Genomic DNA, 13,692 nt, shown 5'->3' with positions numbered 1-13,692 from the left:
AACTCTGTACTAGTCACTAGACATTTTAAATATGCATTTAAAATGTCATTTAAAGTACATTTGAAAATTGTGGCTGTTGAAATTATGTAGGTTCTTTTATTCAAATATTTCTTCAATGAAAATGTGTAAAACAGTACTAGCTACAGTTGCTACAGTTTTCATAGTGAAAAGATGTTGTTTTCTGAGAGATTTATTATTAGGAGATAAAATTTTCCATCTGATTCTGTGTTCTCTATGGATTAAAACTAGAAAAGAGTTTATGCCTGGGAATATTGATGGAAGTTCTGCTAAATGTCCACCTTCTCCATTGCATGACTTACCACAGAAATCAGTGCAATAGAGCAGAGAGAAGGGGGATTCATGTTTTTGTCCTTTTACTCTCTTTTTTTGGAAGTCAAATAAATTAAACCTGTATATGGTGGAACGGTACTCATTACTTTTTGGAGGATGATATATTCCTTGGTGAGTATTTTCCCAGTACTTGGAGCTTGAGGACTGTGTCAGTGAAACAGAACATCACCTTAACAGCATGCAATACAATACCTAAACTAAAAAGTTTAGGTACCCTTACACTTAACACGTCACATAAAGTCTGAGTGTAGTGTTTAGTTCCACTCTTCTTATTGCAGTAATTATTTAAATAAAATACTTTCATAGCATTCCCCATGATGTGTGAAATACTTCATATCCATGATAACTGTTGCCATAAAAACTCCCAAAATCACCAGGTCTACATAAATGGATTAAATAAATGTAGAACAGGAGTACCAGTGAGTAACAGGATCTGACCCTAACAAACAGAATTATTACTGGGAAAGGCTCCACTGGACTGTGCCAGATAATAAGGAAGCAATAAATTGTAAATGTAGTTCTGGGGAAAGACACTGAGCTAAGCAACTGCAATTGCTGTTCAACCTAAACTGCAGGTTTGAAGACCTTCTGTGTGAGATGTTGTGTTATTAGCTCACCGCAGCCTTGACATCATTCGAAGGGCAACAGCTGACTAGTGATGGTGGTGTGATGTGCCAAACAAACTAACAGTGGAAAGAGCAACTAACATCAGTCAGCTCAAGGTGGATCAGGAATTCCAGGTTACGGACACAACCAGTTCTGCATTATTGGTTACTTTACTAAGAGTTTTTTTTTTTTTTGCTGTGGCTAAATCTTTCAGAAGGGGCTTGAAAATGAAGCAGTAAGAGTGACTTCTCTGTTCTCCAGTGTATTATGTTTGTGATAAAATTACTAATTATAGGATTTCAGCTTTGATTCAGCTGGTCACATGGAGGGAATGCTAAATGTATGTCATGGCTTTATTATTTACATAATTATTTGTTTCGGTGCTTCTAAATGTAACTGGATGAATTTGTAGCTTTTTATGCAGAGGTGTGTACTTGGTTACTGCTATTACATCCAGGTGTCCAAGGAGGATAAAGGTAGTTCTTCACAATAGCTCATCAGAGAGACTGGTATTGCTAAGCCTCAGAAATAAATTATGCATAAAGCAGATTGTGTGCTTCTACATGCATGCTTTTGGTGAGAAAAGGATTATCAACCCACTTTCAGGGCTCTCTTGGCAGATGTTTCCTTAATAATAATAGGCACTACCAAAAAAAAAAAATAATGCTAGGTCCAGTATTTCCCACTTTCATTCAATTAGTGTATTCATCCTTTCATCTCGTTAATAATCAGTGGTAGAATAGACTGATTGAAAACACTGCCATGTAGAAAAGCTGAAATATTAGGCTGTATGTTACTGACAAGATTATATTTACTTGAATGCAATTTAAAGGATTTATCTCTATGTAAGAGTCAGGACCTAGCTCTTTTCAAACCATGTATTCCCTGATAGGTTTTCTTTTCCAGATTTTTTATAGTTTGGAATGTTTCCTGATTTATCAAACTCCTTTTTTAACTCCACATCTCCCATTCTCCTATTTTGTTTGCACGTGTCCTGCTGTTTCTCTTTGCACTAATTTGTCCCCTTATAACAAAGGGAAACTAAAGTTAGGATGATATAAAGTAGTATGAAATTATTCTTTTCCATTGAGCTGATTATTTTTCTTCTGCAATGTTTCTAGTCCTTCCAAGCTTGATGGATAGAATCAAGATATATTTAATTGAAGCTAGTGAGGTTTTTACCAGTGACATAGCTGGCATCAGGTGTGGACTCTCATTCTTTCTTTTCTCCCCCCTTAGGTAGTATGATATATTCAATGAGGAATAACTGAATATACATTTCATTTTACTTGTCATCGCCTGTATCAGGCACTTAATTGTGGCTGAATACTTAATTGTATGAGGCAGAATATTTTTCATACCCCAAATTATAAAATGTTATAGCACATAAATTTAAATCTTCTCAATAATTCCTTCGTTTTAAAAGAGTTAGTTATTGTGGGCTTAGGGTTGCATACACAGATAACTGTTTCACTAGTTTAAGGCCTGTTGGATACATTTGTCTAAAAGCTGATATCTTGTTCATCTTAATCATTGACATTTATGTATCTTTGATCTTTCCAAAGGGATTTCATTATTCTACTGTTACCAGAGATTTAAAAAAATAGTTAAACTAATGTGTGCACTCCTCAGAATTTCCAAAGTCTTTGAGGCCTGAAACTCAAACCTCCCGACTGGTCTCTTCACCATGGACAAGGTGGTTTAGTCACGTCCTACCAAGGCTGCTCCCAAGAGAAGCTTGGCAGCAACACAAGACTTGTTTGTCATGCCAGAGCAAATCCCTACTTCTGGCACTGTGTGCTGTGATTGTTTTCATAAGGTGGTTTGCACCCTAAAATGGCAGCTCTTATGCTGTGGTGAAAGAGCTGCTGGGTCAGCCACGCTGGGATTTTTAATCTGGTTCTGTCTGATAGACTGATTGCCTTGGGGAAAGTAGAAATTATGAAATTGTCTATAATAATAGAAGCACATATTTCTGCTGCACTCCAAACTTTCTGCATGCTTTCTCTCCTGAAATTTCTTTTTTTTTGGTGGTGATAAATCTGTGGAACAGACTCTTCTGCCATGTAGTTTAAGCTACCATTCTGCTTTTTACTAAGTAAATTAAGATCTAGGCATTTAAACTCAATAGGATTAATCCATATCAGTCCTCCTCAAGGAAACAGGCATATGTGGGATGAGTGATTGGGTGCTATATGGTCTCTGGGCACTAAGAAGTGCTTCATTAAGATGTCACTTCAGTTGTGCTGCTTCCTGCTGGACTCCTCACCCAGCGGGAGACAGACCAGCAATAGTGGGAAAGCTTGGGAAGGTGAGCATGGCACTGACTTGCTAATTGATTCTAGTAGCACAATGAGTATTTCTGTGTCATGTTTAGAAATTTAAAAATAGGTATTTAAGTATAGATAATTGTTTAATGTTTAAGAGCATTAATTTTGGAGACTTGGAAATAGGAGTTATTTTTCATGAATTGTCACTGTAAAGTGACAGTAAACAATGTGACAGAGTTACTCAGTTTTTGTGGGAGGAACATGAGCTCCCTGGTGCAGACTTGTAGCTAGCTTAAAATACAAAATGTCTCATTAAAAATATTATGTGAAATAAAATGCTTATCTGATAAGATCTCCTTCAGAGACAGGTTTTGTCCTTGTAAAAGAGCTGATTTACCAACAAGTTGATTTATCTGAGAGATCATAGTTTATCATTTATGTATTTCATTTGCTGAACGTGTGGAAATCTGCTCTCAAAGTCCTAACAAGTGTTATGACTTACAAGTGGTGTAAGAAATGGTAAGGTTTTCCTTTGAAAGTGTTACAGTTTGGAAAGGCTTTGGATTGTAATCTGGCAATTTGGGAACACTGTAGCATGTACTGCAGGCTGTGAGAGCAAACAGTTGTCACTTTGTCGTGGGCCATCTTAAAATGGCTACAAAGGAAATGTAAATACATTAAATTTAGGAATACTCAGAATTCATGTTTCAGCAGAGAGACTCCTTACAGAGGTAATCTGTCTTACAGTATTTTCTGTGTTGTAAGAAAACAACACAGGAAAAAAAAAGTCACTTTATGGGACTTTAGGTCATTAATTTTAAAGCAACAAGTAATTTTTTTCAGCTATGATTTTTTGGTCGGTAAGGGTTGTTACTAACCTAACACTCTTTTGTGAGATTAATGTTTTTATGATACTTGTAAAAAGGAAATAGAAATTCTAGTTAATAAAATCATAAACACTTTTATGCATTGTTTTGCAACAGATGAATAAAATGTTAAATTTTCTTTGTTTCAGTAGAAATGCATGGATATATGTTATATTTAGACTTCTTTTTTTAAACTCATGACTTTGTTGCATAGTTGCAATGTATGGTTTAAATGCTTAGGGATGTCTGTTCATGCTGCCAGCTCAAACTATTAAAAATAAAATTGTTTAAACCTAGGATTTTTAAAGTGTTTTTTTTTTTTTTGGTTTCTGATATTTTTAAGAAAGATGGTAAAGTTTTCACTGAAGCATCAGAAATAGTTTTAATTTAATAATATGATGCTATCTCCTAATCATATGAATCCTAAGGCTGAGATTTTGAGTAGTTTAGTTACAAAAAAACTTGCTCAGAAATTTCATTATTTTTCATCTTCAAAATATGATTAAAAATGACAGTTGGCAACAACAACCGTAGATGTTTTATTCTGGTGTAATTATTAAGAACTACAGTGCCAGCAAATGAACTTTATGCATGCCCCAGATAGTCCTCTAGTTTGGAAGGTACAAACCAACAATACCCTATTTAGCTTTAGTTACTCAGATTCACTAATGTGCTGCTTTTATCCTCAGCACTTGTGCAAACATAGCTCCTTAAGGCTCTCAACTGGCAAACAGGTAGCACTTCTGCTTCTGTGGACTCTGCAGAGACGGGTTTTGAAATGCTGCCAGTTGCTTTTGCCATGTACTGTAGAGGATCCTCCTTTTTTCTCCAGCTTGACCAATGAAAAAAGAAACCCAAAAATAACCTATGAATTTTCCATGACAGAAAATCCTGGCTTGCTTGCAGTATAGTAGCTGATCAGTCTAATCTAATAATCTTTTGAACCATGTGGAGCTGAAGGAGGCATTAGTGGGTGTCAGAAGGCCATACTGCCATCTGATAATTAATGGAAACGGGGAAAATACTCTGGCAACACACATCTATTTGGTACTATTTTGTATGCAATTAGCTGGAGTATGAAGAATATGTGGCTGTAAATTCAATTGCTGAGGGCAGAATGAATGCATGTCTGTTGTTACTCTTAATGATCTTCACATGATTAACTTCTGGGGTGACCTTAAAACTAAGTTCATTAGTAAGAGTTAGCTTGTGTCTCTCTGCTGGAGTTTTACTATTTGTAGCAAGCTGAGGTTTCCTGCTTTGGGATACCAGAGAGCAGTACAGGGGAGGATCAAGGCAATAGTTTTCTGGAGTGTTGCAGTTGTGCTGTTTTAAGATCTCCCTCCCCTTCTGCCTCTTGGGCTGTTTCTTCACCAATAGCTTTGTTTGTAGTTTTGCTTTTTAAGTTACGCGCTAACTAAATGTAATCTTCGTGCTCAGAGAACTGAAAGATGGTTCATAATGTTCCAGTTAGCTTAAGAAAAGGATACTCTTCTGAAGTTAGGAATGCCATAGAAGGATAAAGCCTCTTCCTTAGCAAAGGGTAGAGAGTACAGTATGTCCTACCTCTCCAGCGGCACCGAATCTGGAAGAAATAGAGGCTTGGGACAAATACTGACAGCTTTGCAAAAGTTACTGTAAAACTATCAGTGACACTGTGACAGATTAAACAGTCGAAGGTGAGTACACTTGGTTGTAGTAGATGGAATGCAAAATCCAGCAAACTCTGAAAAACTGTGAAACAAGCGAAACTGTAATTTGTCACAGTTTTAAAACAAATTTCTAGTCCTTCCAGGTACAAAGAAAAGCTTGAAAAGTTAATCTGATAATAATGAGAAGTATCTGAAAACAGAAGACAGATGTCATTCTGTATTTCATGGGTTTTTTAGTTGCTTAGATTCTGACTTGTGATTGTTTTTGAAAAGTTGGGTTTATGACTATTGCTTCTGGTTAGCTTTTCTGTTTAGTAATTAGCTAGCAGTGCTATAGCTTATTAGAGAAGTACAGGACTAATTAAAACATAAACTCCAAGTTGTGAATCTTATTTGAGAGTACTGGGACACCCGGAAAGCCCCTTTGTCAAATGAGGGTCCTGTCAACACATCATGAGCTCTGAGCATGAGTTTCTTACTGATGCAGATATTTCAGTAAGAACTTCAGGATTTTTTTAATCAAAATTTTCTTTAAAAATAATGCAGTTTTTATTTTTCATTGTGGTTGCATGCTAACAAAAGCTGCATATTCCTAAACCTAGACAGAGAAAGAAAGAGATTAAGTATCATTTGCTGGTGTGTCTTTTAACTTGCTCTCTTTTGCTGTTGTAAACTTGATATGTAACAGCAGCCTAGGCACAAAAGAGTGACTTGAGAATGGAGTGCCTGAACGAACTTGCTTTTATTAGTGTAGCCTTTCCATTTATATTTTAGTGTGGTTTGCTCTAATGAAATGCCACAGAGACACCAAGTTTGGACTTAAAATAATAATTCTGTTCTTCAGAGCAATTAGTGGTAATCAAATGGGTTTTATGAGAAACTGTTTCATAGTTTCTTATCAAATTTTCTCTATGTTAATTACAGACTCTTTCCATCTAACATGCATTTGCATGCTAAAACTGCTATGATGCTTTGACCTTAGTAGGAATTCTTCTTGCCACAAGTTCTGGCTTCGGTGGCTGTTTTGTTGGTACAAACTGTATTTTTTCCTTGCTTTTGGCCCCAGCATCTGAGGCACCAGCTTCCAGTGCTAATTGGAAAGCATGATCCTTGCCAACTCTGCCCCTCCAGAGACAGGGCATTTTCCTGGTCACTGGGTGGATGCATTCAGAAGGGATATGCAAGCCAAGATACTCATATGGGTAAAGATGGGGGATATGGGGACACAGCCAGGGAGGTAAGGGTAGCCTTGTGAAATAGGAAGGGCAAAAGAGGTGCTTGGTGGAAGCCTGTACAAGTTCCTCAGGAAGAAGGGTCTAGCACGCTTGTGGACAGGGAGGCCAAATGATGAGTTAGCCTGGAACATAGGTTTCAGTATAATAGACTGATTTTTGGAGAGGAGCAAATGCTCCATCCAGAGGGCCAATGATATTGTGAGATTGGTGAGAAGAGATAAGAAAAGATCACATAAAATGAAACAGTTCATTAAATTGATTAAACTTATTGAAACAACGACAGTTTCTGCTCAAGGCTCAGTCAGATGCTTCCTGGACCAGTGTAAACACTATTATGTTTACACATGTAAAGAAATTTCTTCCACGATTTCACCTTAATCCTGTTACTTTCTTGCTAATTAATCTGACTGTAGTTCTGCAATAATGCATTACTTGAATACAGACACTGCCATATGTGAAATGGAAAAGCATGATTTTTGCTTTCAGAACAGTGCCTTCAAATGTTTAGTTTATATTCAAAATCCCCGCTTCAGATTGTTGGATAAAAAGATGAGATGATGGGGTTGCCTCACTTCTGTTACCATTATTATTTTGGGTTATTGTGGGCGGGCTTGGTAGTGTTTTTGAGCTGTCTAAGGAAAACACATTAATGATTAGTGTGAATAAAGTTTTTCTTTGGAAATACACGTGATTTTAATTGTGAGAAGGAGCAGACCCAATTGTAACTATGTTATATAGCAGAATCACAGAGGTGAAAGTGGGTCTCTCGAATGTGAGCCACACAGCGCTCAGGAATGAGTGGCAAGTTTCAGGAGTTTTATACCAGGACCTGTGGATTTCCTTTGTGAGCACTAGTTTGAACTGTATCAGTAAAAGATAAAAATTATTCTAGACTCTGGACAGTAAGGTGAAAGCTAAAGCAACACTAAAATGATTTACATGGGCAGCATTAGTACCACGCCCACAAAGGTCACATGTATTACAATCCTAGTGGTTTCTGCAAATGTACATTTTCCAATAGGCTTGAGGAGAGACTTGTTTTAGGATGTCCTCAACAAATGGAAGGTCTTCTGCATAATCTTGTGTCTCCCAAGGAAATTCCCCAGGCCCACTTCTCCTGACACTGTTTTTGCCTGCTGTTTCCTGTCCTTGTGTGCCATTAACAGTGTGCAGGTTTTATTGCTGGATGCAAGACCTACTTATTGTAAAATCAAAATATTAGTATGTCTGTGACTTTCTGTGTGTATAACGAACTATGGAATTGAGACTTTGAGGAAACTTTCTGTTTACACTTGCATTTCCATAGCAGCACCAAACAAGAGCTGCTTCTCTGTCTCTTGCAGTTGCAATCTCCTAATTGCAGTTATGTTGTACTTGAGTTATTTTTGTTTCTGAAGTTTTTCATTAGCTTATTTATAGTGTGATTATTAGAGATGCTGAAAGTCACATATCCTGCTAACTCCAGCTGAAATTGTTGGAATACGACTGAAAAACTTGTTCTCAGTACTCTGGTACCTTTGCTGGGGTAATATGTGATAAAGTGCATGGTGAGCCTCTGATGGGTGTCCTGCACCTGAATGCAAAAGTAACTAATCTCCTTTAGAGCAACTGGAAGGCTTGATTAGGGTGTTCCAGAGCTGAACTGCTGTAGGTTGGTGGCACACCTGAGTGTCTGATGTCCATACATTTAAACTTGTTTCCAAGCTGTTTGCCTACAAGTAGTAGGCTCAAACTTCTTTAAAAGGCATAACAGGACCATTCTTTCCCACTGGAAAATGTAGCAACTCTATTCTTGTTTATTCTATTTCATAAGTTGCTTTTATTCACAATGAGTTCTGAGAACACTTTTTAGTGAAAACAGTCTTACCAGAGAATAGTTGGTATGTTTATGTTAAAAATTAAGTTCTTATGCCTTTTGTGTTCTTTTTCCCGATTAAATATTTATCTTGTTGAAGAATGTATTTATGTTGTTGAGGAATGAAAAACATGAAAGATGTTGAGATAGCATAAAAGGTAATTAAGTCTTATGGTGTGAGTGTATTCAAGTTCTTACTATGCTTTCATTTTCCCTGTGTGCCTGTACTTCTCTTGACAGAAGTTGGATACCATGTACATGCTGGTGTTGAACTTTTACCAAGGCAAAGGTTCTTGGTAATAAAACCGAAAGCAAGTGCCCCTTTAGCAGATTTACTGTATCCAGCCCTTACATTGGATCAGAGCTTTTTGAATCTACCCATGTTAAAACTTCCCTACTTCCATGTAGGGAAAATTTATTTTTTGTCCCTTAATTTGTAGCTTATTATGGCACTCGTTTATTATGTACACTTTGATTCTCTACTCCATAATTTATTGGAAAGGCAATATGTTTAAATTGCATAAAATATGCAGATTGTCCAGAATACTGAGTCTTGACACTTCCATCATGTAAAACATAAAGCTCCTCTCAAAAGTAGGATGATTTTGCTTCAGGTTAAGGGGTATATTGGTTTTGCAGCCAATCTGATTTTGTGTTCTGAGAAACACAACAGATCTGTGAGAAAAATCTTGGTTTTGTATTCCTAACACTGATTTGCCTGGAATTGACAACTACCTAAGAAAAATCTGCCTGTGGCTTGGAAGCAGCTTTGTTCACATATGTTTCATCTGGAAATGGTTTGCTGTCAGTAGGGAGCCCTGGACACACTGTACTGTGGAAATACACAAATTGAACTTCTTGCTGTTCTGTTACCTGGAAAAGTGATCTAACTACAACCAGTGTTAGGAATGACTGTATTTATAAACCTCAGAAAACACAGTTAGAATGTAGTAACTCGTGCTCATGGCTCTGCAGAGTTGGGGGTATTGACTTGTGTCACCTCAGTGTCCCAGTTTCACAGAGAATGGCACTATTTCAGATTTGCTCTTGCTGTCACAACAGGGGATACAACAGTCTCAGCCCTGTGCTGGAGGCAGGTGAAACTTGTAAACTCCTAGTTAACCAAAGCAGAATGGGACCTGAGATAATCCATTTGGGCAAATTCAACCCAAAATGTTGGTGTTGCTAGATTGTAAACACGTGAGGTTTGCAGGACGTTTCAGGAAAGCTGCTTCCACAAACTCTGCATGCAATAGCCTTTTTCCAAAATTGCTTGCCTAGAAGTGGTCCCTTTGGCATAGGTAAGGTTTCCATTGATATTTTTTGTTTGGAGTCCTGAATGCAACAACCCAAAGGCCGGGCAGTTTGAGCTGCTCGTCAATGATGCATGCAGAGGAAACGGCCTGAAACTGATCCTGGGGATACGTTTGAGTGGCTGTTCTGTATCCCGGCAGCCAGAGGAAGCTGGAGGCATTTTGTTTGGATGAAAAGGTATCTTTCTGAAGTAAGCTTTTATCTGCTTTGGAAGAGAGTTACTCTTAATCCTGACCTGAGCTTCATGAAATTAATCCGTTCCTATACCAGAGTAAGTGAATTCAGATCAGGCCCACGACCAGTCTAACAGATATCTTGGCTTGTTTTACCCTTTATTCACAAGTCATCCAGGTTTATCCTTAAGGCATAGTGGAGATGTTGATTTTATTATTCACCAGAGTTACTGTACTACGATACATAAATTCCTATGGAGTGAATAATTAATTTCACTGTAAATCTAGTCCTCTTTACAAGAGATACATATTTCATGGACACAGAATTTATCACAGTGGCTGGTTTGATAGCCTTCCTCTAGCAAAGATCAGTACATACAGTTTGGAAGAAGTTAAAAATACCATTTTTCTCATCTTAAATTGCACCTTATTCACTATGTAATGCTATACATAAAAGACTGAGGAAAATTTTGTGGTTTATTAGTTTGTATATTGAAGAACAACATTTCTTCATTGTAATCATCTAACTTGTAGTAATTACATACTTTTGATTGTCATAAATGTATCCAGCCATGTTTACAAGCCCAGGCTGAGAAACCTACTCTGAGTCTTCCAGGTTGTGAAGCCTCAGATTGAGTGTTTGGTATGTAAAGACATTTGCTCTTTATACTACTCTGTTAATAACTGTAACTGATACCATAATTTTACCTGGTCTCTTTTTTCAAAAACTAGCAATGGGCTTGCAATATCTCATTTTTATATATATGCAGGTATATGTATGTATATAGCTAATTGTATATTGCTCTCCTGTTTTTAGGGTTTACAAGCATCCTCTTTGCTGCATTAGGAGTGGATCTATTTTTGTACCTTCTTCCTTTATAAGACCCAGTGCTCTTAATTCTACAGGTGTATTAGATTAGTTCTTTCTATGTTTAGAGAACTGTCCACACCTGGAACGCTGTGTTCAGTTGTGGTTCCTGCTCACGAAAAAAGATGAGGACAGGCTGGAAAGGGTCCAGAGAAGGATCTCCACAAAGATGATCAGAGATGATCAGAGAACTGGGAAGCTGCCACAGAAGGAAAGGCTGAGAGAACTGGGTTGGTTCAGCCTTGAGAAAAGAAGGCTTAGGGGAGACCTTATTACAATGTTCCAGTATTTAGAGTGTGACTACAAAGTGGATGGAGACTTTCCCTTACAAGGAATCCCATGGAAAAGAGGAGGGGTAATGGGTACAGGTAGCTCCTGTGGCCATTCCCATTGCTCACAAGAGGAGTATTTTTCACAATGAGAACAGTTAGCCATTGGAATAATCTCCCCAGGGAAATGGTGGACTCCCCAACACTAGACACTTTTAAGGTTTGACTGGACAGGCTGCTGGGCCATTTTTTCTGGACCGTGCTTTTGCCAAGGAAGGTCGGAGTGGTGATCCTTGAGGTGCTTCCCAACCTGCTATTCTGTGGTTCTGTGACTGTATTCTGCAGTCAAGGCTTCTCTCACTTTGGATAACATAGAATATATTTCTCTCATATGAATGTCTCCTGCAGCTTTTTCAGAGATATGGGAAAGATAAGCTATCTTTCCATATCCTATGCTAGTGCAAACAATAATAATAATAAAAAAATTATGAAGTCACTGAAGTCTAATGATTATTCATTTTGTCATAAAGATTAAGAGCATTATCACAGTAAGATAAAAGGTTAATCTCTAGTAAGTTTAAAAAAGAGTTAGTCTCCACTGCTGTTTTATTACAGACCACTAGTGAAACACATACAATCATTTTTGCTTTCACGTTGTTAAACAACTGATCTATTTGGCCACTAATCATCTTTATACTTGGAGGTCAAGAATAATTTTGGCATAAGTAAAAAGATCTTTCCAGCTCAGTTTGGGAGGGGAAACCAAAACATAAAACAAACAAACTTGGGCAGTTTTATCTTCTTGAAAATACATCAGAAACCTTTGTGTGTTGATACTGAGCTAACATTCTGTTTCACTGCTCAAATCTTTATTATATGCAAATATTTCAACTAATTTTAATTAGCATTTCCTCTTCTATCCTCACTGACCAAAGGGAATATGTGATGCATATTCTTGCTTTAAAGTTCTTTTTGTGTGTCTTTTACTTTATAATGCATTATTTTCTTTCTGAGACTGGATAGAACTCCTCGTTCAATCTGGCAAGAGATTAAAAAACTGTGGTAGTGCTCGAAAGCTGTTCTGTTCTCATCACATGGACTTAAAGAATCATGGATAGCAAACACAGGAATACTATAAGTTAAACCATGTATTTTTGTGGGGATTTTTTTCTATTAAAATCTATAGCAGTTTGATTCAAAGCCCAACAAGAGAAGCAGAATTTTCACATTTTGTAATTATAGACAGTACATAGTAATAACCAGCTGGTTATTGACATAAAAGCACAACCTGTATATGCAAATTAGGCTATCTTGACTGTCATTAGAGACAACAGCTTTAAGGATGATGCAGCAATAGATGGTATTTGCAGCAGGGACAGAGGAGGTGTGTCCCTGATGCCAGAAAAAAGAACAGTGACAAAAGAAAATAAGCTCTCGAGTCAGCATTTGTAAAGTCCATTGTCATTGCAGTAGCAGCTGCGTGTGGAAATGAGGCAAATAGAATATGAAATGAAGAGCTGGAAAAGAAATTGCCACTTGCCTGCAGGGATGGAGACAACTATTGGGCCTGATTGCCAATTAACTGCTCTATTTTTTTCTGACAGCTTTGATAACAGGTCAAAAAATGGCAGGAACTGCTCCTTGACCTACTCACTTCATCCTGTGTGGTTGCTCAGCCACAGATACTCCACTGCACACAGAGAAATACCACGATGGTTGGTATCTGTATTGTGTTGGATGTGGACAATTTCCAGGAGACTCCAGGGAACTGTCTTTAGACACAAAAAGCCTTCCAGGCATGGAAGGCAGGCTAGGGATACATGAATATTGTCGGTTCATGTTAAGGATATTGTCAAGGACTAAAAAGAGGATCAAGGGTGCTTTTTCATCATTAAAACAGTGTTTGTACCTACCCTGTCCTGGGACAGCAGGAGACAGTTTGATGTAAGCACAGACTACAGACAATCAAAGTGTCATCTGAATGCCACCAGAGTACAGAGAAATGTTCTCTCTAAACGAATGTACTTTTCAACAGGTAGTCATAGTTCCAAGACAGGTACCTTTGGAGGCTAAATCTTGTCAGAATTGCCTGTGCACTGAGTCATCTTGGGTGCTAATAAGCCTGGGTGTGCAAGGTATTTATTAGCTTAGATAGAAAGTCCCTGTTTCTGTACTGAAATTGTCTGAAATGTCTGACTAGTTTGGGTGTTGTTTCTGATGGTTCAAACTGTCT

General features: G+C 37.6%; 2 protein-coding genes across 5 annotated transcripts in view; one reads left to right on the top strand and one right to left on the bottom strand.

Moving 5' to 3' along the window:
* Positions 1–13,692, top strand: part of PLS1 (plastin 1) — a 44,078-nt gene that overhangs the window by 4,112 nt on the left and 26,274 nt on the right. The window contains exon 1 of one of the 4 annotated variants that reach the window (XM_064666395.1): positions 5,644–5,772. The exons of the other annotated variants lie outside the window; for them this stretch is intronic. The gene's annotated coding sequence lies outside the window, so the exon portion shown is untranslated. Of the gene's footprint in view, positions 1–5,643; positions 5,773–13,692 lie in introns of those variants that run through there. 4 annotated transcript variants of the gene reach the window in all.
* LOC135419697 (uncharacterized) overlaps positions 4,617–13,692 on the bottom strand; it is a 36,684-nt gene continuing 27,608 nt past the window's right edge. Inside the window, exon 4 of the mRNA XM_064666409.1 lies at positions 4,617–4,925. Within this exon, the coding sequence (XP_064522479.1) occupies positions 4,742–4,925 (184 nt within the window). The 3' untranslated portion in view covers positions 4,617–4,741. The remainder of the gene's footprint in view (positions 4,926–13,692) is intronic.

This window comes from Pseudopipra pipra, chromosome 10, assembly GCF_036250125.1.
Source record: "Pseudopipra pipra isolate bDixPip1 chromosome 10, bDixPip1.hap1, whole genome shotgun sequence".
Lineage (NCBI taxonomy): Eukaryota > Metazoa > Chordata > Aves > Passeriformes > Pipridae > Pseudopipra > Pseudopipra pipra.
Note: the sequence above shows the minus strand (reverse complement) of the source record. Positions and strands in the feature narration are given on the sequence as shown.